Raw genomic sequence first — 27,475 nt, forward strand, 5'->3', positions numbered from 1 at the left:
TGGGGGTACCTCACTTTAGGAACCTAGGCATTAGGCCCCTCCTGCCTCCCCACCAGTGAGTGAGTGCAGAGGTCACAGATTTAAAAGTCCAACTGAGGCTTTGATCTGTTTCCTTCACATTGTATGTACATTGTGAGGATGCCATTGTGATCATACAGAGCTATCAGTATAATAACAGTAATATAATAAACACATACATATGTGTATAGAGGCTGTACATCCATGTTTATATAAATACAAACTATCATACATGCAGGCATACAAGTCATCCTACTACAAGGGTCACCAACGCGGTGCCCGCGGGCACCAGGTAGCCCCCCACGACCACAGGAGGTGCCCGCAAGCCTGCTTTTCATTCAGGTTTTCAGTTAATAATGTGAGAACACGAGAAAGAAAAGTATTCTGAAACATAAAATGTGAGTTGTGGATACCAGCATTTTGTGAAACTAGCATATTTGATCTGTTTGGGTTGAAATAAGGTATGAAAATCATTTCTACAAAAATGAGTAGCTCGTGGCCATAAAAACGTTGGTGACCCCTGTCCTACTACATAACTTGTACATAGAACATAGATGTGCAATAATGTGTCTACTTTCAACAAAACAGATGATGTCTACACTCAGTGGAGGTTTGTCTGCAATGTAAAGACCACAATACAAAAAAGCATCCCCCCAAACATCCTGTATTCTGTTGTCATCAAGAGGGAAATTTATAAAAAAAAAACAAATTATGAAAACAAAAAAGCATCAAGGACATCGGTAATAAACTTGTGTTTGTGTGACAATCAAATGATTATTATTTTTTGTGTTGTATGACAAGACAACTTATTGCTCACTGGCGCCATGTTGGATTGAAACGTGTTGAAATCTGTCATACTTCTTCTCCTTCTCCTGACCTCCACACTCGTCATCCGCTGGCATCATGGCACCACAGCATCACAATGTCATGATCTCATGGGGCCACGGCATCACGATGATGTCATATTGTCATGGACCGCGGCATTATGATTTCATTATGATGTAATAGGGCCACGGCATCATGGCAACATCACGTCACAGCATCATGATGTCATGTTGTCATGGCACCACGGTATCGTGTCGTGGCGTGATGGTGTCATAATGTTTCATGTTGTCAACATCATGACATGGCACCTGGCGTGATGGTGTGGACTCAGAGGAGAGTGCAGGAGGCACTCCTTATGGGCAGGTTGGTGGGCAGCTTGGCATACTGCTGCCTGAAGCTGTTCCTCTTGTTGTATAGGAGCGGGCCCGGGTTCTCCAGCCCATCGGAGGGCGGCAGCAACTCGGACATGGCATTTCCCTGGGAGGCGTCCAGCTTGGTGCCCTTGTTGTTCTTAGTCTTTTTGGATTTCTCTTTTTCTTGAAGCTCGCTTGAATTAGTAAGGGCCTCGTTGGCAGCCTCCGCCTGGGGCAGGGCATCCGGTGGGAGGTCGCTGGGGCTCGGCTTGCCCTCCGCCTGCTCCTCGCCACCACAGATGGGGAGGCTGGAGGCCATGCGCTTGACACTGGGGCTCGTGGAGCTAACACAAAAATAAATTGGAGACAAGGACATTTTATATTCCTAGAACAAGAAAGAATATTCGAACAATACATTTGCGTCCACTACAAAATGTAGAGCACACCATGCAGAGAAGACATCATCTACTTCAATTGGTCTTCTCACCCATTAGAACTTTTGTCCTCAGAGTCCTTCTGCTCGCTGCTGTAACGCAGCTCAGCTGGAGTCTTGAAGGAAAGATCTTTCTTTCCTTTCAGCCAGTAAGTCTTCATGTAGCCTTTACCCTGCAGCACATTAGCCACTCAGCGTTAGCCAATTTATTCACAGTAGTAAGCCTCTTTTTATACATGACACTTAAAATGTTACTTCAAAGTTTAACCAGTTTTCCATAAAATAAAATGTAGAGCAAGGAGAAAGTTGTCACCTTGACAAAGATCTTGCCCCTCTCCTCTATGATGTAGGGCTCGTGTTCAAGGTGGTCTTTGGTGGTCTGACTGATGTGTATCTGCATGCCCTGCTCACACACACACATTTAAACTACATCTCTTCATAACGGCATCATGAAGATTGATCTATTTAGACTGGTGGACACATTTCATGGTCACTTCAGTGAAAGCAACTGGCTAAGCCATCAATCATAGTATGTAGATTTTTTTAGCTGCCTAAAACGAGTAGTTCAGGTTAGTGTAGTCACCACGCCATTGCTTTCCATCCTGGAGGCCGTGTTCACAGTGTCTCCAAAGAGACAATATCGAGGCATCTTCAGACCCACCACGCCAGCCACCACCATTCCCGAGTGGATACCTGCGTCACCACATTCCATTTAAAATTATTATAAAACTGTGAAAGATCCACACAGTAGTAGTCGGACCACTCACCCACTCTGATCTGGATGTTGTCCCCAGTGGACGGGTCCTTCAGGTGGTCGATGGAGCTCAGCATGTCCAAGGCCATGTCACAGATGTGATGTGCATGGAATGTGGTCTTGTTGGGAACGCCCGCCACCACCATGTAGGCATCACGGATTGTCTCTACCTGCACCCGAGGGAGTGAGACCATTTTTGTGTTCCCACAAAGTCAGAAGCATACAGTTGTCCAAAATGTCTTGCCAAGTTGAAGAATGAAGATTCAGGGACAACTAAAGGCTCTAATCCAACCTCTGTGTAGGATTGGTTCATTAGGGGTTACGTGTACTGTAGTCACAGTGGAAGGAGCCAACCTTGTAGACGTTGTGCTTCTCGCTGAGCGTGTCAAAGACAATGTAGATCTCGTTGAGCATGTCCACCACCTGCATGGGCGTGATGTGGATGCAGATTTCATTGAACTTGACCACGTCGCTGAACAGGATGGTCACATCAGGGAAGACCTGGAACACATGCAAGTTACCATGGTGCACATGATGGTGGTAATCAGTTCTTTCAGCTGATGCAAGTTTCTCCATCATGGCGTACCTGACATGTTTCCAAAGCTGTGATTCCCTTCCTGAGGCGGTCAGCCACAGCTTTGGGGATCATGGCGTACAGCAAGGAGTCTCCTCTCTTCTTCTCTTCGTCCAGCTTCTTGATGATTTCCTGCAGCTGAGCATACTTTTGTTGCTCCTACAAGATTAAAAAAGTGAAATTATCATCTTAAAGAGATTGTTGCCCCAGGACCCTGACCTGGATAAGCACAGACAATGAATATTTCTTAACCTGGTCAAGGGCCAGTTGCAGCTCAGCCGACTGCTGCGTCCCGGCCAAGATCAGCTCTCTGCTGGAGTCATGCAGGTTCAAATCATTGACATACACGCCCATCTTGATCATGTCCTCCACTGTCTCAATGCTGCAGGAGGAGGACAAGAAGTTTAAGTCACATGACCTGGAAGACTGGTGTGGACATATGAAGACATTAGGACAGATGGAGTGCGATCTTACATGGGCGTCCCTAGGAAGATGAGGGAATCCCACTGGGGGACGTACTTCATCTGGCCCTTCAGGTGGAGAGGCTTTTTAGGGGGTTCCCGCATGTCTTCAAAGATGGTCTCACTGCATTTGCCTAAGTAGGAACACAAAGCAATTTTCAGTATACGTTATCATCAGCCAAAACCAAAAGGACGTAAGACAAGATGTTCCGACCTGTGACTGTCTGGAAGGCCAGCAGCTCGATGTCTTCTCCTCCAGAGTTGGCAGAGCTGTTGTACTGAGTCAGAGCGCTACTGTACTCTTGGTCTGTGCCCTTCATCTCCTCCACTGACTTTTGCTCTTCACACAGGACAAATACTGAGTCAGGATCAATTGGTGAACTCGGTATGGACTTAGTGTGGGAATGCTGTACCTCTTTCTTCTTCCCTTTTGGCTTTCTCGCTCTCCTCTTTCTCTTCGGGTTCCTCTTTGTTCAATTTGGGAATGTTGACTTTTTGTTTGCTCTCTACCACTGCTTTAGACAGCAGCTCAAAGACATTGTTTAGGTGGGTGTAGATCTGTCAGAGGAGGAAGGGGTACAGTTTCATGTCAGCAAGTAATCATGACCTAAAGATAAACAGACTGTGGTTGTGCAACACTCACGTTGTCCCAACTGAACTCCAGCATTGGCCTGACCAGAGTGAACTCCTCGTTGACCTTCTTGCCCTGGAGGTCAGAGAACACCTCTTTGAGGCCGTCGCCAATGCGGTACATGGTCATGTCGCGCCGGAAGATGACACTGAAGGGGAACATGTCAAAAAAGATACCTCGCTTCATGGGAAGCTTTTCATAGCTAGGTGCTGTCTTTTGTTGGGGCATGCGGTGCTTGAAGGCGGCATTGTCAAAGTTCATCTTATAGACCTGAACAAAGAGAGGGGCATTCATGAGACCACATTCTTCAGTCCTGTTCTCTTTAGCTTTAGCAAGGCAGGAGGCATTAAGCCAAGCACTTCAGCATCTCTCGACAGAGATGTAGTTTGAGTGAAGTGCTTTGATTTGAGCACACTCTGAACAGGAAGCTTGGAGTTGAACCCTGAACTCTGACCCCATTGGCTTCCATTGAGAGTTACAGGACAAAAAGAAACTAAAGACCATTGTCTGTACATTACAGGCTACTATTTTGTTAAGGACCCATAATTCCCATCTGCAGACTATTGCTAATGTTTTATATACAGTATAATGTCTATATTGATAGATGTATAATTTGTACATTAAAACTATTAAGTGGTGCCTCCCCCAAATCAAACAGTGAGCAGAGGTCACGCTGACATTGGCGACAAGTCTCTCTCCTGTCGCCTACCTCAGTCCCTCTGCAGTAAACACTTATCTGCCGCCAATAAACATTTGTCGTCGACCCTGCTTGGAAGATGATGGAATCATTTCCATGTTGATGGAAGTTGGGTCAAGATCGAATGTACGTACCACGTACGTCATCTTCTCTGTCTCCTCTTTGGACAAGATCTCCACTTCAATGTCTGTGTTGTAGAACTGGCGGCCCACTTGGGAGAGTTGGCCTGCAGAGGGCGACGTCACACAGCAGTAACACAGTATTACACATGGATAAAGTACTGAGACAGCTACAGCAAGTGAAAATTGAAGCAAAATGTGGTGCATTTGCAGCTAAAAGCTTCTACTTCTCTGGGAAGGCTTTCTATAAGATTTTGGAATGTGTCCATTTGTAAGATCACTGATGCCAGACCTGTCTTAGTTATTCCTTATCTAACTCCTCTAAGCATGCCTTCAAGGACATTGCTTTGTGCACTGGGAACAGAAAAGGGTCTTCCCGAAAGTGTTCCCATAAAGTTGGAAGAATACAATTGTGAATGAAGACTGAAGTTCCATGGACAACTAATGACTCTAGTCCAAGTTCATTTATTCATGCATTCACTAAGAGCTGAGGATCCTCTTGCAAAGTCGTCATGGGATCAGGTCTGCGTTCATGTTCTATTGTTAACATCATAACTTCATGTAGGTCCCTCACATGTCCTCCTATCTTCATGCTAATGAGGTCAAAGGTCAAAAGAGGTCATGTCACCTTTAACGAACTGTGTGAAGCCTTTGCGGGTGCTGCGGTAATGCAGCGTCAGGCTGGTCTCACACTCCTCCTCCACACAGAAGCTCGGGGGCTGCACTTTCGGGAAAGAGAAGCGGAAGTACTCGTGCAGGTTATCCAGCTCATTGATGAAATCGCGCACATTTCGCCCCAACACCTGCAAAAACAAAGACACTACAATGTAGTTGTATGTCGCTAAAAAAAGTTAGTAAGACGACTAATGAGTCTTTGGAGGACCTTCAGGATACGCTCATAGCCATAGTTTCCAATCCTCTTGACCATGTAGACTCCAAAGGCGTACATCAGCTCATCGTGGGTTTTTCCCAACACTTCACCCGCTGCCTTCGCAAGACGCAGGATAAGGTTGTCACTAGGGAGAAGGAACAAGTAATTTAGTTAGCTGGTTAGTGGCCCAATGCTTGTTATACTTTTAGATATTTCAACCTATTTCCACACGTTAACGATTAAAACTAAACAGGAAATAAATCTTAATTAGTAACCAAAAGTCATTATCTTTATGACCAGTTTCAATATTCACCAACTCCAGAACTTTCTTGATGCTTATCTGCTATACAATCTAATGAGGTAACCTGTCATAATTTTTAAGACAAAAGGATCCACGGATGAATAAGTGATGATACATATATTTGTGTTATTTTAAGTTGTACGCTCAGCACATGTGGAGCTAGTACAGATCAATCAACTTTATTGACAAAACACAAAGAGCAATCTGTCAGCATTACATGAAAGCACTTCTGTCTTGTGAGAACCTCTTCATGCTGTAGCTTTATGATTCAATCATCCTGACGGTGCATATGAAGAACTTACTTGTACATCTGATGCCTGACAAACTTGAGGTGAGGGATCTCGGCTCGGTTCTCAATCAGCCGCCACACGTCCTCACCATAGGATTCATTGATGTAGTCGTTGACCGCTTCCAAGTACAGTCCGTACATCTTCACAGGGCTGGGGGGACCTCCGGACCGCTGTCCAACTTAACTGCTCAGCTAAGGGGAGACCAGAGTGGTCCGGTCAGAAGAAATTATGCGCTTCCTCTCAAAGTGGACCGGAGGAACGCTCACCTCAGTACTGCCTCTTCAGCACAGCAGCTCCATCTGAAGAAGAACCACAACCAAAAATCCAACACAAGCTGACTGAGCGGGAAGGTGGACTCCAGGTGTCCCAGCAACACCAAGCAGGTCAGACCCAGGTGGACAAAGAGTCGTCAAAGGTGATTCCAAAAGTGTTGTTACCCACAGAAGCTCACTGTTGTGTCGCCTGGAGCTCAACCTCAGCATGGACCCCCGCTCAGAGTGTGCACCTGCAGATGACATGTGACCCCCCCTCCTCCACCCCACTGATACTCTGCTGTCAGGTCAACAGGTAACTGGGTTTAAAATAGCAACAACTGAGTAGTGTTTGTGTCAGCTGGTAAAGAAAAGAGATCCACTTTTGCCCCGAGCAAGTGTCATCTTGTGTCTTCAAACTGCACTTTTTTGTGTGTGTGTGCAGCAAACTCTAAAACTTCCACTGAACATGCACTTACTCTTTCCCAGAATGCATTGTTGTCCATAATATCCAACATGAGAACTTTATTGTTGTTCTTGAGTCAGTGTTTTCAACTGCAATGTTTTGTTTCACAAATAAAGATTGTCATCAGCATATGACGCAAAACCGCCAAGGCAACAAAATGTAACATAAAGGCAAGCATTTTGTCTTCGGAGTTCAGCTATTTAAAATAAGATGAGATTTTTCATTCCCCACAACGGAGCAATTCCATGATTGCAATATGCAATTCACGTATACTATGACTCAAATAAAAATGAGTAGGAAAGTAATGCGGTATTCCCTCGCCACTTTGTGCTTCAAATTTCGTGGCTTCATTGTATCACCGTTTTTCAAAAATATATTAATTAATAAATCATTCTGTTTCATGGTTGAATACGGCCTATTATTAGTACAAAAATGTGCACATTGAAGCAAATTTTAAAAATTTGTTGCCTAAATTAAGGATTTTCAAGCATAAAAATGGCAAAATGACACTTGTCACTAGGTGTCAGTAATGTAATGTTTGGTGAGACACACAAGCACCAGACTTGATTGCCGCAGCAACAGGCTTTTATTGCAGGTTTGAATGGTCTCACAACAGGCACAATAATCCCTAACATGAGCAACTGATGCAGCCAAAACCCATGCCAAGCTCTAATAATGTAAATTATTAATTGTATTATATTAATTATTAAGATTAGTTATTAGTTAATAATGTAAAAAAATATGTATTTAGAAGGTCATAAACAGGTTTTCCATGCTCTAACTATGAAAATATTCAATTTATGAACAAGGAATCCTACTTCGCGGAAATTCACTTAATGCAGTCGGGCCTGGAACCAATTAATCACAATAAACGAGGGATTACTGTACAATAAAAGTAGGAAAAGAAGACTAAGGAATACTACATGAAGACATATTGCACACAGAGTGCACATATTGCACAACAGAAAAAGGATTACACTATAGATTATTTACAACTGTGTGTTATAAAGTCTTATAGCTGTGGGGAGGAATGACCTGCAGTGGCACTCCTTCCTGCAGTCTGTTGCTGAAGGACCTCAGGGCCGCCACAGTGTCGTGCAGGGGGTGAGAGGAGTTGTCCATTATGGATGTCAGCTTAGCGAATATCCTTCTGTCAGCCGCCGCCCCGATGGTGTCCAGTGGGCAGCCGAGGACAGAGCCAGCTCTCCTAATCACTTTATTAAGGTTTTCCTGTCTCTGTCCGTGCTGCCCCTAACCCCCAGCACACGATGGCATATCACAGTGCAGAACCACAGTGTCAAGAAGGTGCCAAACGCTGAAGAACCTCAGTCAAAAACAATACGTTTGTTGTGTTTTGACATTGTGACATTATTGGCAACAGTTATTGGGAATATGCTGATGAACATGTTAACGGGAATATAATAAAGACTTAACCAAAGTATTGTCAGCATGGAAACGTGGTCAGTGAAATATGACGTGGAATGTACACACACGTGGTCAGTGAACAGCAGGTAGTCAATGTTGACCTCACTGTAATGTCAAGGTCATTGGCACCAATTTGCTCAATCTAATGGGATCTCTGATTAACCCTGAGGGCGGGGGTCTGTAACATGCGGCCTCCTGTCGTGGCCCCAGCTGATTATGCTTCTCTGTAGTCACTATGCCGTCTCTTCTGACGCCGTCATGAGCCTTTCAAAGTAGTGCGAGTTGAGCGTGTGCCGTACGAGGGTCAGTGTTTTCTGGTGAGTCTTTTGATGCTAAAGGTTGCCGACCTCTGCCCTACGGCGACACATACAGGAGATCATACCTGTCCACCCTCCTGTTTTTCCTGTATTTTGCCCTTCTTTTTCGTATTTTCTGTATTTTAAATTCTATCAAAAAACAAAAAATCCTCTCCACTACTGTAGGTGAAATTGTGTGGGTATCCATGCCTGAGCAACAGCAATATGCAAGGACCCCCCGCCCCCATTGTATCGGTGAAATAAATAATATCTGTGAAATAAATAAATAATAAAATACCGCTTATTTTCTGGAAAATAATTACTTATTTTAAAAAGTAAATGTTGACAGGTATTCAGGAAGTTCAACCACAGCAGTACCAAAGATAGAAGTCAAGAACCCTTATGAACTGGATCCATAGTGACACCCTGACCCACAACACTGTTACTGTTGCCATCCATCCATAAATTTTCTATGCCGCTTTTCGTGCAGGTCACATGCAGACAAACAACCATTCACACAGTACAATTTAACCACAGACAATTTAGAGCCTGAAATTAACCTAATATGCATATTTTTGGAGTGTGGGAGGAAACCGAAGTGCCCGGAGAAACCCTATGCACGCACGGGGAGAACATACAGAGTGAACCCAGATCTTCCCGATATCCTCACTGTGTGGTCAACATGCTAACCACTATTACTGTTACCATATTGTTAAAATTATTATTATAATTATTAACAAGATTATATTGATGTTTGTAATGGACGGCACCTGTTTCATATATGAAATTGTGTTTGAAATAAATACTAAGTAAATGTACAGTATGTAGTAAGTGAGTAGTTTTGTCAGACTCCACTAGGGGGCACTGTTAGCATAGGTTGTGTTGCTTTGTGCAGAGGACAGAAGCAGCCTGAAAGTGTCAGGAAACGTGTGAGTGACCTTTTGGCAAGAGGAGTGTGGCACTCTCTCATCCTTTTGTGTGGTGCAATAACACACACCATATGTGCACACACACAAGGTCAGCCAACGTGCACGTATGAGTGTGAGCGTGCACGGCCCGGTCGCTACACCTGAGCAGCAGAGGTGTGTCACTTGAAAGCGCTAATGAGGCTTGCGCCGCATGTTCACCACTTCCTCTTCCCGCCTCGTTGCCAGGTGCCGGTCGTTAGCGGCCTGCAGTGCCACTCGGCGGCGGCGGCGGCCTTCCCGGAATCTCTTAGCGAACACGTGGAAGATAAGAATGTGCTGATGGCGGCAGCCGCCTTCATTAGAGCAACCTGCTGAGTCTGTTCACGTCAGTTTCAGGGCAAAGTCGGCACAACCACCCGCCGACGCACAGGTGGATCTTTTTCCCGTCACTTATCTCCTGACGCTGTTATCAGGCGTCGCAGCGGTCGCCCTGTCTGATCCAAGAAGCTGCTGCGCAACACTGATATCATTTCTACGCACTGTTATTCAAGTGGTGGGCCGCCCGAAAATAAGCAAGAGGTAAATCACATTTCATACTTTGCTTACACAGCTTTTCTTTTCATGTCAACAACAAGCACTTAGCTACACCTCCTGCCTTGGCTACTCTGTCTTACACCACTTTTAACATTTTGTACATTCTCATTTCTCTTCTAACATCGCTCATGGCTCATTTTAACCCATAAGAATCCAAAGGTATTTCAAGTCGAATGATGGGGAGGAACTTGACACATTATGTAGAATAAATGCACAGTGGTACCTCCGTTTTCATCCTTCCAAAAATTCAGACGAAAACCGAGCGTACAAAAACGGAGGCAGTTTTTCCAACAGGAAATAACATAAATCCAATTAACCTGTTCCAGACAACCCAAATATGAACAGAAAATACCTTTTGTAGAGCGTTATTGTAGTTTTGCATGCAGAAAGCAATGCTAAATAATTATAAATGGCGACTCGTTAGAAGTTATTGTTGATGCGGACTGGTAGGGCTTCTCAAATAGTGGGGCCATCCCGCATGTGGGGGGGTTTGCTCATGAAATTTCTTCAAGGTTGTAAGGTCTGTTGGTCTGTTCGTGTCTTTATTCATGCTTGAATGATGCCCCCCCCCCCCCCCCCCCCCCCCCCCCCCCAAAAAAAAAAAAGACAAATAAGTATTTGCTAGCTCCAGCCTCTAAGAACCTCTTGGACAAAGCTGACAGGGAAATTACTTCAATAATTTGTTATTTACTCATATTAACTTTACAATAAAATTCCTGATCTGTGGCTGTAATGTTCATGGAGGAACAAATGACGTAATGAAACTTGTGTCTCGTGTGGAAGGTTGAAAGAAAAAGAAAGCGATGCTGCTTATTATTGAATCAATCATTGTTGAACATGAAAACACTCCATCAAAAGTCCAAGAGAATGAACGTCAAACTAATGTTTACTTTTGTGACTCTGAGGCTGCTGGAAAAATGAAAAAGGTAAAAAAAAAAAAAAAAAAAAAGGGGCCTAGCATGCATCATTGCTTCAGCTATCAAAGTCTTCATCATCTTGTGGCGGCAGTCAAGAAAGTGAAAATGAAAACCTCCAGAATGATTGATTACATATAGTATTTAACACCACCAGCATGCACGTCATCGCATTCTTTACTTCAACTGTGCGTGTGTGTGCGTGTGAGAAGCCTTTTTCTTTCTTTCCTTTTCTTCTTCTACTGTCCTTTTATTTGTTTAGAAAATACAATTTTGAGCCTTTCATAATAAAAGTCTCAGAGAAGCTTTGTGTCCTGCAGTCAGTGTGTGTGTTGGTGTTTAGCTCATCCAGAGATGTTTATACACCGGACACACACACACACACACACACACACACACACACACACACACACGTACAGTCCATTACAGTCCCTTGGCGCCGCCTCCTGATTGGTTCACACAGCGGCTGCGGGGGTTGTCATGCTACGCTAGCTGAATGCTAACAAGCCTGGTCCTCTGTGGTTGCATTTATTGCTCCTCTGTGAGATCTCCATCACCCCCACCCGACTCCCACCTAGCCCCCCTCCATCAGCTGACAGCATGTTGATCTGTGCTGCTTGCTGCGAGCTGGTGGTGTGTACGTGTGACACTGTAGAGCAGACTAGAAGGAGGTTCCTGTCTTCATGGATGAGGAGGTCCATACTGCTGGTTGTGTTCAGGGTGCGGTGAGGTTCCCATGTTAGCTTTGTCACAGCAGCACGGCAGCGTTTTGCAGAGCAGCAGAGAGGAAGTTGAGCGTTGTGCAGGCTGCATATAAATATTCCATTAAGTGGAGCAGCCTGATGTATTCAGCGCCTGGACTCCCCAATGAAATTATTGTGGGGGGGAGGCTTCCTCTCTTCTAATACTTTTCCTGCTTTGGCCCCTTCGCCTCATCGCAGGTGACGCTAATCCAATTTTCTGAGCTTGTGACACACACACACACACACACACACACACATATGTCTAGAAGGTCACCAGCAGTGTGAGGCAGAATGACTTTAAAAGCAGCTGCATGGAGTTAAAACCAGTAAAAAAAAAAAACAGTAGGTTTCTTGCTCTGGCGTGGAACAATAACGAAATAACAGTTGTTCTCTCAGGTTGTGTCTGCTCAGATAAAGTGTCTACAGAGCGCCAGCCGTGTGTCCGGGACGTGCCAAACGCTTTCCATGTGCCAAACATGGCCGCCTGCCACATCGCCATGTTGCCATGCCATGCCATGTCGCCACTCCAACGTCCTTGCAGCGCTGCACGAGCATGTGCATGTTAGTTTGGCAGCCTAAAATGTCACCATCTCACTTATACTGTATATGTAGAGTATATGTAGGGACATGTTTGTTGTTATGTTCCTCTATCACAGGGGTGTCCAAACTTTTTCCACCAAAGGTTACATACTGAAAAATGAAAGGAGGCAAGGGGCACTTATATATACTGTATATATGTGTACGTATGTTTTGTAATGCAACACATGTAGATATGCTAAGAAGTTATCTATATTTCAAGAACAAAACAGCATCCCAGCTTTGTGACATACTGGAGGTGAAAAAGCCTATTATTAGTATGACCTTCACTCTTTGCTCTTTTTTTTGCCCATTTTTTTCCCCTGTCTCTGTCCCTGCTTTTTTTTTTTTTTAATTATTAAAATATTTTAACTTTCTTCTTAAATAATGTTATTTTTGTAATATTTTGACTTTATTCCTATCCACTAAGTCCCCAACTAACAAACACAATTGGTTCCAGACGACCGTTCTTAAGTCAAATTGTTCTTAAATAGGGGAAAGGGTAATATTACCAATGATATAGGTACTACATGTACGTGTATACATATACAGTATATGTGTATGTATGTAAATATGATTTTGGATGCAGTAGTAATATTAAACAAGGATAATTAATGAAAAAAACAATAATAAAAATGATATAATAATACGTAATGATAAATGTTATTTACCTTTGAAGAGGAGTGGTCGAGCATACATGGTTGTGGTGGAAGAGGAGGAGGAGTTATTGAAAAAAAGGACAAATCGTCCTCGTCGCCGAAGACTCTTCTAAAAGAGGTAGTGTTCTGTGGGTGGTGTAGAACTAAGCAGGCCTATTAACTCTTCATAAACTTTAATCACACGCTCTGTCCGGGTTGTATCATACAGCTTTCCATTTAGTTTTATCTCTCCAGCGTCTCTTAGCTCTAACGCTTCCTGTGTTGGTCCCATTAGCAGTGTTACAGTGCACGTCGGATGTTCGTTAGTAGGGGACTTAGTCTATTATAACTTTTTTTCCCAGAATAATTTTCCAAAAGTTACTACTTTATTTTGTTTCTCATAATATTACCACTTCTAAAAAAATAACAGATTTTTTCTTTAATATTTCAACTTTATACTACTAAAATGAATTAAAAATGAATTTTTCCTCATAGTATTACAATATTCTCGTAAAATTGTAACTGTTTTCGAGTGAGAATAAGACTTTTTTTCTCTCTTAATAGTTTGACTTTAGTCTCATAAAATTACACTTGTTTTTTCTATTTCTATTTTCTTCTTTTTCTATTTTAATGTGCCGCAATTAAAAAAAAAACAGCTGTGGGCCGCAAATAGCCCCCGCGCTGCACTTTGCAGACCTCCGTTCTATCAGCAGGTGTGTTCTTTAACATTGAGTACACACATTGTCTCTCATGTTCTTTCAGCTCAAGTGCATCACACTATGATTTTAAAAAGTACAAAGAGGATGTGATTCCTCTTGAGATGTGAGATGCAGTTCTATGCCAAAACACTAGGGGCAGCGTCTTCCTGAGATTGAACCACCACAATTCTCGTTGACTAGCTATTTAGCTTCCTGTGTAATAGTAGTGAACAATGGCGAATGAAGCGGCACCCAGATTGTGGTTGGAGCTTTTATTCCAGGGAGGAAAAAAACAGGAAAGGCTACATACCAGAAATGATGTTCTGAAAAAAGCAGACCAATCACAGCACTGCAGTCCGTGTCGTCATTGAAGCTAGGTTACTGTTTGGACCGGCCCTTTTACAGGGCGAACCTCCTCCCGGATTCTTTTATTCTAACAGCTGTGAAATGAGTCTCGGAGTGTCAAGGACAGTTTACAATTTCATTGAAACAGTAGTAGATACAAGCAAGTGTAATGCCAGCGCTGGAGAGAGCGATTAGCTGCCAATAAAGGTTTACAACCTTTGATGAGGAACCTTGTTCCGCTTTCTTTTATGACTTCTGTCAGAGAGGTGGTACAATGGACGTAAACTTCCCTCTTTTTGCTGTAAGGATGTTGGGCACCCGGCAGTCTAAGTTGGACAGGTAAACACTCCTTAGACAGAGATGAAAATGCTGGCATATCTAGAAACTGTGTGTGTGTGTGTCTAAAACAGAGTTTAAAATATTCCATTCCTAACATTAGAGGTGCATATCAAGCCCCACCGAGCCAGCGTCCCTCTTACGGCACTGTAGCAATTTAGCCTTTACTCTTTCATTTCAAGTTCACACCTCTCACTTTGACATCACTGCACCAGCGCTTCCGGCCAGGGGGTGAGCGCTTGGCGTGCTTGAGCAAACACAAATCTGTTTTCTCATTGACTAGCTAGCTTCCTGTGAAGTAGTAAACAATTGCGATTGGCGACATCCACATGAAACTAACGTATTGTAACGACCTGTTGGTGTTGTAACACTGATGTTCGGATTCTGATGTTCGTGAATGCAACTCCCTGTGAATGTTGCTGGTGGGTTGTAGAGGAAGAGACTCATCGGAGTAAATAAATATTATTTATATGTTGGTTTCATTTTGTAAGAAGCAGCTCAAGCGCATCGTTGATGTTTTTAGCACACACACACACACACACACTTACTTGAAGAAATAGGTGTGCTATGTGTTTACAGGCTGATAATTCAAGGGAGTCATTTTGTTCATTTGCTCACTAACACTATATTTAAGAAGCTGGCATGTATACAAGCTGTGCACGTCTTTTAGGTGCATCAGCGTGCACAGCAAAGTGTTGTCAGTCAGAGGAAACTTTTATCTATTCATATTTTTCCAGAGGAAAGGTTTGGGTTGAACACATCTAAAAGCCAAGACAGGCAGAAATAACTATGCTATGTTCATGCTCTTTTATTCCAGTGTTGAAATGTTGGCAATGCTCACTAGCATCATTTTTCCATTGCATATATACTGTATTTTATTGTTATTATTGGTATTTTGTGTTCATGTTATTTCTGGAAAGACATTTAAGCTAAAAGTCAAAGCAGGAAAATGTTTGCTGGCCTTTCATCTTCTGCTTTAAGGAAAGACTTGCCTGCTAAGGTCTCCACTCAGGAGAAGGCAGCAGCCGACTGTGACCTTCGTGCTTGCCTGGAGAGATCGATACGCTGATAAAAACAATACAAATATGAGGTCATCAGGCCACACTCCACCTGCGGGTGACCTTTGAGAAGTAATGCAAAGGAACTTTCCGTGTAGACGTGACTTATTGCATTAGTATGGCACATAGAGCCGCTCCTCATCCAACATTTCACCTGGTCTGCAGATCTCTACCATCAGGACGTCCAATCAACCAGGTGATCGTTACTGGTTTTTACCTTGACGGATTTAAATGAACATGTTCCCCACTGACTGAACTAGCCGTCTGTCAATTCATCTATACACCCATCATGTAAACATCTGTAAGACCATACCACATACACCCATCATGTAAACATGTGTAAGACCATACCACATACACCCATCATGTAAACATGTGTAAGACCATACCACATACTCCCATCATGTAAACATCTGTAAGACCATACCACATACACCCATCATGTAAACATGTGTAAGACCATACCACATACTCCCATCATGTAAACATGTGTAAGACCATACCACATACTCCCATCATGTAAACATGTGTAAGACCATACCACATACATCCATCATGTAAACATGTGTAAGACCATACCACATACACCCATCATGTAAACATCTGTGAGTCCATACCACATACATCCATCATGTAAACATCTGTAAGTCCATACCACATACACCCATCATGCAAACATCTGTAAGTCCATACCACATACACCCATCATGTAAACATCTGTAAGACCATACCACATACATCCATCATGTAAACATCTGTAAGTCCATACCACATACACCCATCATGCAAACATCTGTAAGACCATACCACATACACCCATCATGTAAACATCTGTGAGTCCATACCACATACATCCATCATGTAAACATCTGTAAGTCCATACCACATACATCCATCATGTAAACATGTGTAAGACCATACCACATACACCCATCATGTAAACATGTGTAAGACCATACCACATACTCCCATCATGTAAACATCTGTAAGACCATACCACATACACCCATCATGTAAACATGTGTAAGACCATACCACATACACCCATCATGTAAACATGTGTAAGACCATACCACATACTCCCATCATGTAAACATCTGTAAGACCATACCACATACACCCATCATGCAAACATCTGTAAGACCATACCACATACACCCATCATGTAAACATGTGTAAGACCATACCACATACACCCATCATGTAAACATGTGTAAGACCATACCACATACTCCCATCATGTAAACATGTGTAAGACCATACCACATACACCCATCATGTAAACATCTGTAAGACCATACCACATACACCCATCATGTAAACATGTGTAAGACCATACCACATACACCCATCATGTAAACATGTGTAAGACCATACCACATACACCCATCATGTAAACATCTGTAAGACCATACCACATACTCCCATCATGTAAACATGTGTAAGACCATACCACATACACCCATCATGTAAACATGTGTAAGTCCATTCACATACACCCATCATGTAAACATGTGTAAGACCATACCACATACACCCATCATGTAAACATGTGTAAGACCATACCACATACTCCCATCATGTAAACATCTGTAAGACCATACCACATACACCCATCATGTAAACATGTGTAAGACCATACCACATACACCCATCATGTAAACATGTGTAAGACCATACCACATACTCCCATCATGTAAACATCTGTAAGACCATACCACATACACCCATCATGCAAACATCTGTAAGACCATACCACATACACCCATCATGTAAACATGTGTAAGACCATACCACATACACCCATCATGTAAACATGTGTAAGACCATACCACATACTCCCATCATGTAAACATGTGTAAGACCATACCACATACACCCATCATGTAAACATCTGTAAGACCATACCACATACACCCATCATGTAAACATGTGTAAGACCATACCACATACACCCATCATGTAAACATGTGTAAGACCATACCACATACACCCATCATGTAAACATCTGTAAGACCATACCACATACTCCCATCATGTAAACATGTGTAAGACCATACCACATACACCCATCATGTAAACATGTGTAAGTCCATTCACATACACCCATCATGTAAACATGTGTAAGACCATACCACATACACCCATCATGTAAACATGTGTAAGACCATACCACATACACCCATCATGTAAACATCTGTAAGACCATACCACATACACCCATCATGTAAACATGTGTAAGACCATACCACATACACCCATCATGTAAACATGTGTAAGACCATACCATATACACCCATCATGTAAACATCTGTAAGACCATACCACATACACCCATCATGTAAACATGTGTAAGACCATACCACATACACCCATCATGTAAACATGTGTAAGACCATACCACATACACCCATCATGTAAACATGTGTAAGACCATACCACATACTCCCATCATGTAAACATCTGTAAGACCATACCACATACACCCATCATGTAAACATGTGTAAGACCATACCACATACTCCCATCATGTAAACATGTGTAAGACCATACCACATACTCCCATCATGTAAACATGTGTAAGACCATACCACATACACCCATCATGTAAACATGTGTAAGACCATACCACATACACCCATCATGTAAACATCTGTAAGACCATACCACATACACCCATCATGTAAACATGTGTAAGACCATTCACATACACCCATTATGTAAACATGTGTAAGACCATACCACATACACCCATCATGTAAACATGTGTAAGTCCATTCACATACACCCATTATGTAAACATGTGTAAGACCATACCACATACACCCATCATGTAAACATCTGTAAGACCATACCACATACACCCATCATGTAAACATGTGTAAGACCATACCACATACACCCATCATGTAAACATCTGTAAGACCATACCACATACACCCATCATGTAAACATGTGTAAGACCATACCACATACTCCCATCATGTAAACATCTGTAAGACCATACCACATACACCCATCATGTAAACATGTGTAAGACCATACCACATACACCCATCATGTAAACATGTGTAAGACCATACCACATACTCCCATCATGTAAACATCTGTAAGACCATACCACATACACCCATCATGTAAACATGTGTAAGACCATACCACATACACCCATCATGTAAACATCTGTAAGACCATACCACATACACCCATCATGTAAACATGTGTAAGACCATACCACATACACCCATCATGTAAACATGTGTAAGACCATACCACATACACCCATCATGTAAACATGTGTAAGACCATACCACATACACCCATCATGTAAACATGTGTAAGACCATACCACATACACCCATCATGTAAACATCTGTAAGACCATACCACATACTCCCATCATGTAAACATGTGTAAGACCATACCACATACACCCATCATGTAAACATGTGTAAGTCCATTCACATACACCCATTATGTAAACATGTGTAAGACCATACCACATACACCCATCATGTAAACATGTGTAAGTCCATTCACATACACCCATCATGTAAACATGTGTAAGACCATACCACATACACCCATCATGTAAACATCTGTAAGACCATACCACATACACCCATCATGTAAACATCTGTAAGACCATACCACATACACCCATCATGTAAACATGTGTAAGACCATACCACATACACCCATCATGTAAACATCTGTAAGACCATACCACATACACCCATCATGTAAACATGTGTAAGACCATACCACATACACCCATCATGTAAACATGTGTAAGACCATACCACATACACCCATCATGTAAACATGTGTAAGACCATACCACATACTCCCATCATGTAAACATGTGTAAGTCCATTCACATACACCCATCATGTAAACATGTGTAAGACCATACCACATACACCCATCATGTAAACATCTGTAAGACCATACCACATACACCCATCATGTAAACATGTGTAAGACCATACCACATACACCCATCATGTAAACATGTGTAAGTCCATTCACATACACCCATCATGTAAACATGTGTAAGACCATACCACATACACCCATCATGTAAACATGTGTAAGACCATACCACATACACCCATCATGTAAACATCTGTAAGACCATACCACATACACCCATCATGTAAACATGAGCCTGTCCATTCACATCCACATCTGTGCATCCATTAATCCATGCAAATAATGTATATACACATACACACGTCATGTAAACTTCTGTAAGTCCAATCATATACATGCATGATGTAAATGTGTATGTCCATTTACATTCACATCTGTCTATCCATTTACACATAAAATGGTGTGAAAAAGTGTTCCTGATTTCTGATTTTTTTGCATGTTTGTCACACTTAGATGTTTCAGATCATTGGACAAATATAAATATTAGTGAATGACAACACAACTGAGCACAAATGCAGTTTTTAAATGAAACATTTTATTATTAAGGGAGAAAAATATCCAAACTTGCATGGCCCTGTGTGAAAAGTGATTGTCCTTCATGAAAACATAATTTAACTGAGATTAATTGAGATATATCAGTCTAAAGCTTCGGGACACCAGCAAACCACAACGAGAGACATTATCCACAAATGGCCAAAACCTGTGTTGAACCTTCCCAAAAGTGTCCGGCCAACCAAAATTACCCCAAGAGCGCAGCAAGGACTCACCCAAGAGGTCACAAAAGACCCCACAACAACATCAGTTTAGTTAAGTGTGACAAACATGCATCAGGAAGGGGGCAAACACTTTCACACCCCTCTCCATAGTATAACGTAGATGCATGCCTGGCCATACAAATACATACATCATGTAAATGTCCATTGTGCGTGTGCTAAGTTTATCTAATGCCGCACAGATAGACTACTACTGTATTTTTACCATTTTCCTTTCACCTCATATTTGGTGTCAAATGCTGATACTATGTGGGAATGCATAAAGGTACGTTTTGATGACTTATTGAGTGCTAATGTGCACATTTGTCTCAAGTTAATTCATGCTAGCACACTGCCTTTTACCACACACGTCAAACAGCGATGTAATAACTTGAACTGGTGGATGGTGGGTCGGCATTCATGTTGTGCTTTTAATTTGATCTTATTCATGTCTTAGTTTTACACAATACATCATAAATAAGATAAATTAGATCACTATAAAGTACGAACCAAACCCCCCCCCCCACCACTGATGTAAACATCTGTGAGTCCAGGCACATACACACAATTTGTAAACATGGATCTATCCATTCACATCCACATGTGTATCGATTCAGACATACATATAAAGCAGATCTGTAAGTCCCTTCACATACACGATGTGTAAAGTTCAACATACAACAACACACGTGTACTTGCAGGTGTTCCTGCTTGCTGACTTGCAGGTATGCTAGTCTTTTCCAGCAGCAGGTAAGTGCATGTGTTGATTTGCTGGCTGTGGTTGCCAAGATAATGATTTGATTTGAGGGTCCTACAGGTGCATTGTGGGTGTCGGTGCCATTGATCTGGGCAATGCGATAAGGAAGCCTGGAGACAGGCTGTTAACCCGCAGCGGCGAGAGCATGAATCCATTTCCAAACATCCCGTTTGGCTCGATACCTCCCGGCAGGCGGCGGCGGTGCAGCTGCCGGGCTCATAACTCCTCCTCTTTGTCCTCTAATGCGCTGTGAAACGCCATCGCAGCCTGGACGCTCAGACACAATGAAGATGTCCTTCCACGGTCCGCCACAGGACATTTCTTCCGCACGCTGACACTTCCTCCCGCTGCCTGCCTTATTGGATCCCGCAGCTCCTCCTCGTCCCAGCGTTTGCTGCTGTAATGAGAAAGCAGGATGAAGAGCACGGTGTCGGGGGAAAGTAATAGATTTCTTTCAGGGTTTTACTTTATGTTATGACTTGCTGCTTAAAGAGATCAACTTGTGCGCCACAAGCTGAAATTCACCACATAACATCATGACATCCAGTCCAAGGAATTCTGCCTTTACAACCATAACAATGTCACTCAGTAGTAACATTATTATCTTTATGAAGGCTCATTAGGTTGTGTACCTAATGAAGAGCCCACAATCATGCACCTAAATTATGTTTACATGCGCTGACACACAGACACATTCAGCCTCCTGGGCCCTGGCGAGTGTGAGTGTAATTCAATTTGACCCTTATCTAACGAGGTCCTGACTCGTGCTCAGTGGTGCGGGACGTGCTGATGGTGACCGTCTAATTGGACGTGACACCGCAGCACCTGTAGTTCCCTCTGCGCCGCCTCCATGCTTGCTGGGAAAACGAGGACACAGACGCAAGTGACCTGCTGGACACTGACGCATTCCCTCCATGGTTGTCATTGTTAGACATCTGGAGTCAGACACGTCAACACCATCGTGACGATCCAGTCCCCTACCGCTAGGTAGCCAAGATGGCGACGATTGAGTGGCCATCATTGTCCACTCACCATCTGAGTGCTGAGAATGCACTGCATTTTTCCATACTTCTCAGTGTGGACGCACTTATGCATTCAAAAGACTCAGAAGTGCACCAATTGACACGCAGCTTATGTTTTTATATCTGGGTATCTAAGCTGTTGAAAATGTGTCTTAATGAAAAGAAAGCTGTTTTCTGCTCTAGTGATGTGCAAATAATGCAGGAAAGTGGATACAGCTGTGAGGGAACATATCCAAGGCAAAAACTGAGCACAAGAGCAAAGTAGAAAGCAAATCTAAAACATAAAACATAAAAGAAGCCTGCGGGGTGTAAATACACTAATGGGCAAAAGCAATAAGAAATGTGACACTCTTCCAAACACCAATCAATGTTTTGTTGATGAGTTAAACCAATTATTTTGTAAAATTGAAAAAAAGTGAATGACAAACAGGAATGTGATGAGATCTGTAAAAATCTCCCTGCAGGAGCCCTCACAGCCATCACTGAGGATGCTGTTGCTAAAAGTCTTTCTAAAATGAAGCCAAACAGGGCCACTGGCCCAGTCAACCTGAAAGCCCGTCTATTCAAAGACTGTGCTCCTCAGCTGAAAGGAGTCTTCTCTAAGTTGTTTAATTCCCTCCTTGTAACAGGGGTGCCCAAATCTTGGAAGTTGTCCATAATAAGGCAAAAAAAGTCCAGGGCAAGCAAGCCTGAAGATTTTCGTAACCTCCATAACCATGTGTAAAACTACGGAAAGAGTTTTGGTTGCAGTTCGCCTGTGGGTGATTCTCCTGGAAGGGGTACCAGAGAGGGTGCCGTCACTTCGAGGGGCATAATGCACAGACTACAGTGATTTGACGCTATAACCATATAAAAATATACTGCAATAAGATAGAATATACAAGGGAAACAGTGTTGAATACTTTCTTCATCATCTGTTGTGTGTTAACCACGGTCTGATGTCAATTTCAGCCCGTTTGCTCATCACCATTTTGTGACATGCCAAAGTATGTCACAAAGACGATGAAAGAAATAACACAAAACGGTGTAACTTACGTTTAAGCTGGTGTGATGTCCGACCTATAACACTGTTGCGCACCAAACGCATTTTGCTGCATCCAAAACATGTACTTTGACCAAACGTCACTCGTTGCTAACGTAAGCAGCGTAGTCCGCACGCCATGTAACTAAAACTGAATGTGGACTTCAGAGTATTTCCGGGTTATTTCTCTGTTTTTTTGTCCAAATTCAGACAATATTGAAAGTGACACTGATTCAAAATCAGAAACATGGCTTAATGTCCATTACACGCGTTATGATCCGAATTTCTACCGATCTATTTTTTTCTAATCAATACACTTTCGGGAACTATTGCTTTACATCATGTTTCCGCGACAGGTGAAGTGTGTTACCCTTGTGCTAGCTAACAATGCTTTGAAGACCACAGTGTCCATCTGTGTTGCGTGTAGCATGCGTCGCCATGGTCAGCCAAACAACACCGAAAATGGTAAGCTGTGGAAAAAACGTCACAGAAAAAGCCTCACCGTCAGATATTGTAAGAGTGCACAACACAATTTTTCCATTACAGTCGCCTCTTGCTGCATCGCTCCCTCACTTGAGGTTTTTCAAAAATTAATTAATGAATAAATGGCCGCAGGGCCACACAGACGCTGAGTGGTTAGCATGTTGGCGATACAGTCAGGAGATCGGGAAGATCTGGGTTCGAATCTCCACTTGGGCATCTCTGTGTGGAGTTTGCATGTTCTCCCTGTGCGTGCGTGGGTTTTCTCCGGGTACTCCGGTTTCCTTCCACAAACATGCATGTTAGGTTAATTGGTGACTCTAAATTGTCCACATGTATGAATGTGAGCGTGAATGCTTGTTTATCTATACAGTATGTGCCTTGCGATTGGCTGGCGACCAGTCCAGGGTGTACCCCGCCTCTCACCCAATGTCAGCTGGGATAGGCTCCAGCATACCCCCGCGATCCTTATGAGGATCAGTGGCATAGAAAATAGATGGATGGATAATTGACCGCTGTTTTGTAGTTGACTATGGACTCTTAATAATGAAAAAAAATGATATGTAGTATTCTGGCCGCCAGGCATCAGTAATGTCACATGACATTAGATTAGATTACCTTCCCACTGCTTGTAGTCAGCCGTGGCATGTCCGGCACGACATAGTTCTCCTCCCATTCCATGTGGAAGTGGTAAGGTTTTGGCTTCTTACTGTTTCCTTCTTTCTCACTCCGTTTGAAATACTTTCTTATGTTTAGAAGTAAATTGGACAGGCAAACGAGTTAGCTCGGTAGCTTGCTAGCCGTCCCTTGTGTCCCTGCAGTGATCCCGTAGCCAGAGCATTACAGTTGAACAATGTGTTGTAAATAAAGAATCATAGGAGTGTAAAGGTGACTATAGGGGTGTTATTTCATGTCTACAGGGCTCCAATAATGGAAAAAATTATGGAAATCCATAAACAGGTTTTCTGTGTTCTAACTATGAAAATATTCAATTTATTAATATAAAATTCTAGTTTGCAGACATTTACTTATCGCAATCGGGATAAAAGTAAAGAAACGGTGAGGCACTTGTTCATCACTGAAAATTTGAGACGCACATGTAAGTGTCAAAATATATATTTTTTCAAAACCTTTGACTCAAAACTCATTTTTTTCTCATATAACGTGTAAATCAAGCAGTCATTCGAAAAAAGAAGCAAATGAATTTGAGCATTTTTCATGTAAATGTTGCAATTGAGATTTGAGTGAACAGTTCCCTGCTGTGATATCTTCTTGCAGTTTTTCTTCATAAAGGGATACTTTATTTTAATATGCAAATTGGTTAGAAAATAACAACTTTAATTTTTGCTTGCTATGTCACGCTTTTGGTAACCCTTTAAGAGAAGAATGACCCAAATATATTCATTATTCACAGTGATGATGTTCTAATCTTCAGGTCCATCGGAGGTCACTTCCTGCTCTTCAATGTGGAGCATTGCGGGATGAAGAGCAGCAGAGTAAGGAGCTTATTTCCAGAGTTGACTGGACTTTCATCAGCAGTAGCGGGGAGCTGGCTTCATGTCTATTTGTGGCCCCCCCACCCTCCCATCCCATGCACATGCTGGGCTGCGACGACCCACTCCACAAAGCTGCTCCATCAGCTCCTGACTCTTTTATCAGCCGTGCCAGCCTTCCCCAAGAAAAGAGTCCATATTTTATTCTTATCCTCATTAGGTGTCTGAAAGAGGCCGTTTCCTCCCCCGCAGCATCCCTCCTGCCTTTGTCTCCTAAATCTGCCTTGTCGGGTAGGGGGTGGGTGAGTGTGTGTTGGGGGGGGCGCGTTTCGGTGGAGCCGCCGCCGCCACCACGGAGGCCCCATCCTCCTCGCTGAGGAAAATGATTCAGTGGAGCAAAAAAAGGAAACAAATGTTCCTCCTGAGCTCCTGGAGGCCATCAACATTGTAACGCTCTTTTTAGCTCTCACACGCGCATACACACACACACACACACACACACACAAACACACACACGCACACTGCGCTGCAATAGGAAAAGCTCCATGTTGGAGTGTGTTGACACTCACCACCATGGAGGAGATTTGATTTCAGAAGCAAACACTTCCAGTAAATCTGACACATTCTCCACTGATGGGATTGTTAGCAAACGGATGATTTTACTTTACAGCTTCAGCATGACACACACAACAACGCAGACCTCCGCCAAGGCCAACAGGGCAGGAAAGTTAGTACACTTGTTCTACTTTGAGTATAAAAAGCCTGAGCGATGTCACATGTTGCTTATGTTCCACTCCTGTCCTGCAGGGGCAATAATGCGTCTTGTAAAGATGTTGAGTGCTGACAAGAGAATGGAAAAGAGAAGAAGCTGCAACATTACATACAGCAAATATCTGCTGCAGAATCTAAAGACCTTCCTGCAAACATTCACGTGAGTTGCTTTTATGTACTCATTAGGGATGGGAAACATCATTCCTTTCACTGACTCAAGTCCTTATGAGTCACTCACCGAAGTGGCCCGCATACTCCATTCACTTCAGTCTCTTGTCACAAATAGAAACAACAGCAAAAATGAGCAAATCAGCAGTAATTCTAGAATAATATAGTCAGAATATTAGAACAGAAAAACGTAATCTAACAAGATAAAGTTGTAATTTTACAAGAATAACATTGCAATATTATGAGGAAAAATAAGATTTTAGTAGCATTGAGTTAAAATATTAAAGAAAATGACTTGGTAGTAACAAACAAAACAACAAATCAAGTTGTCATTTTTGGAAAATTAGTTTGCGGAAAAAGTTGCAATGTTACGAGAATGCAGTCAAAATATTATGGGAATAAAGTCATAATTACCAGAAGAACATTTACAAGAGGAAAGTTGAACTAGCGCCACAATATAAAAACAAACAACAGCATAAATGGAAAAAACAGCTGTCATTTCACGAGAGTAAAGTCACAGTATTAAGAGAAAAAAGTTGCATTCTTGAAAAAAAGTAATTTTAATTTAAATTTAATTTTACGAGAATAAACTTGTAATATTATGAGGAAAAATAATGTAATTAACGTAGCATAGAGTTGAAATATTAAAGAAAAAATACGTTATTTGTTTAAAGTTGTACTATTAGGAGAAACAAACAAAACAATGACTAATGTTTACATTTTTTATAAATTAGTTTGGGGAAAATAATATACTTAATATTACAGAAATAAAGTCATAATTATGAGAAGAAAATTTACAAGAGGAAAGTTGAAATAATTGGGAAATAAAAAGAAAAAAACAGCTGTAATTTTACAAGACTAAAGTCCTAGTGTTAAGAGAAAAAGTCATCATTTTACAAGAATAAACTAAGAATAATGTAATTATAATAGCATAGAGTGGAAATATTAAAGAAAATATATGTTATTTGTTTAAAGTCGTAGCATTAGGAGAAACAAAAAAACAAAGAATAAAGTTTAAATTTTTGTAAACTTAGCTTGGAGAAAAAGTTATATTATGGAAATTAAGTCACAATTACGAGAAGAAAACTTAGAAGAAGAACGTTGAAAATGCAAAAAAAAAAAAAAAAAACAGCAAAAATGGAAAAATAGAGACCAAAAACCAAAGTTCATACTAACAAACACCTTTCACCTATATCACTTTTCAGTATGTGGCGCTACAGTAGGTGGAAAAGCTTTGGACACCCCTGCATTATTATCTTTGTGAAGGCAGACTTTTTCTCTTGGATGCCATTAGATTGCGTACGTAATGAAGAGGCCAGTGAGTGCAGACAAGAATGTACAATACAAGCCCAGACAAGGTAAGCTAAGCGCTAGCTGCTAAGTGCTATCAACTTGTCTATAACGGGTTGCGGTTGTCTCGCGTAGTGTAGTGTAGTGTCGTGTTGTGTGTATTGTCTGAATGTAGTATTGTCTGTTGGTGGGTGTAGCGTTCCCTCGCGG

General features: G+C 42.2%; 1 protein-coding gene across 1 annotated transcript; it reads right to left on the reverse strand.

Moving 5' to 3' along the window:
- Window positions 1–323: 323 nt before the first annotated feature.
- LOC129184624 (soluble guanylate cyclase 88E-like) lies at window positions 324–6,760 on the reverse strand. The gene is made up of 17 exons (XM_054780702.1): window positions 6,594–6,760; window positions 6,340–6,518; window positions 5,749–5,881; window positions 5,494–5,668; window positions 4,881–4,972; window positions 4,062–4,319; window positions 3,832–3,976; window positions 3,633–3,758; window positions 3,432–3,552; window positions 3,210–3,339; window positions 2,970–3,116; window positions 2,738–2,884; window positions 2,397–2,553; window positions 2,213–2,322; window positions 1,943–2,032; window positions 1,684–1,802; window positions 324–1,540 (listed from the first exon to the last, which is right to left on the reverse strand). The coding sequence occupies exons 2-17, from the start codon at window positions 6,465–6,467 to the stop codon at window positions 1,171–1,173; spliced, it is 2,448 nt and encodes an 815-aa protein (XP_054636677.1). The 5' UTR covers window positions 6,468–6,518; window positions 6,594–6,760; the 3' UTR covers window positions 324–1,170.
- Window positions 6,761–27,475: the final 20,715 nt, after the last annotated feature.

Source organism: Dunckerocampus dactyliophorus, chromosome 7 (genome assembly GCF_027744805.1).
Source record: "Dunckerocampus dactyliophorus isolate RoL2022-P2 chromosome 7, RoL_Ddac_1.1, whole genome shotgun sequence".
NCBI lineage: Eukaryota > Metazoa > Chordata > Actinopteri > Syngnathiformes > Syngnathidae > Dunckerocampus > Dunckerocampus dactyliophorus.

What these genes read in the sequence shown, in the direction of transcription:
- LOC129184624 (XM_054780702.1), bottom strand. Translation starts at nt 6,467, where the DNA reads ATGTACGGACTGTACTTGGAAGCGGTCAACGACTACATCAATGAATCC. An exon ending in TGGAGTTCAGTTGGGACAAC is followed by an intron (nt 3,977 to 4,061) that starts GTGAGTGTTGCA and finishes CTCCTCTGACAG; the next exon opens with ATCTACACCCACCTAAACAA. An exon ending in CAACATCCAGATCAGAGTGG is followed by an intron (nt 2,323 to 2,396) that starts GTGAGTGGTCCG and finishes GTGGTGACGCAG; the next exon opens with GTATCCACTCGGGAATGGTG.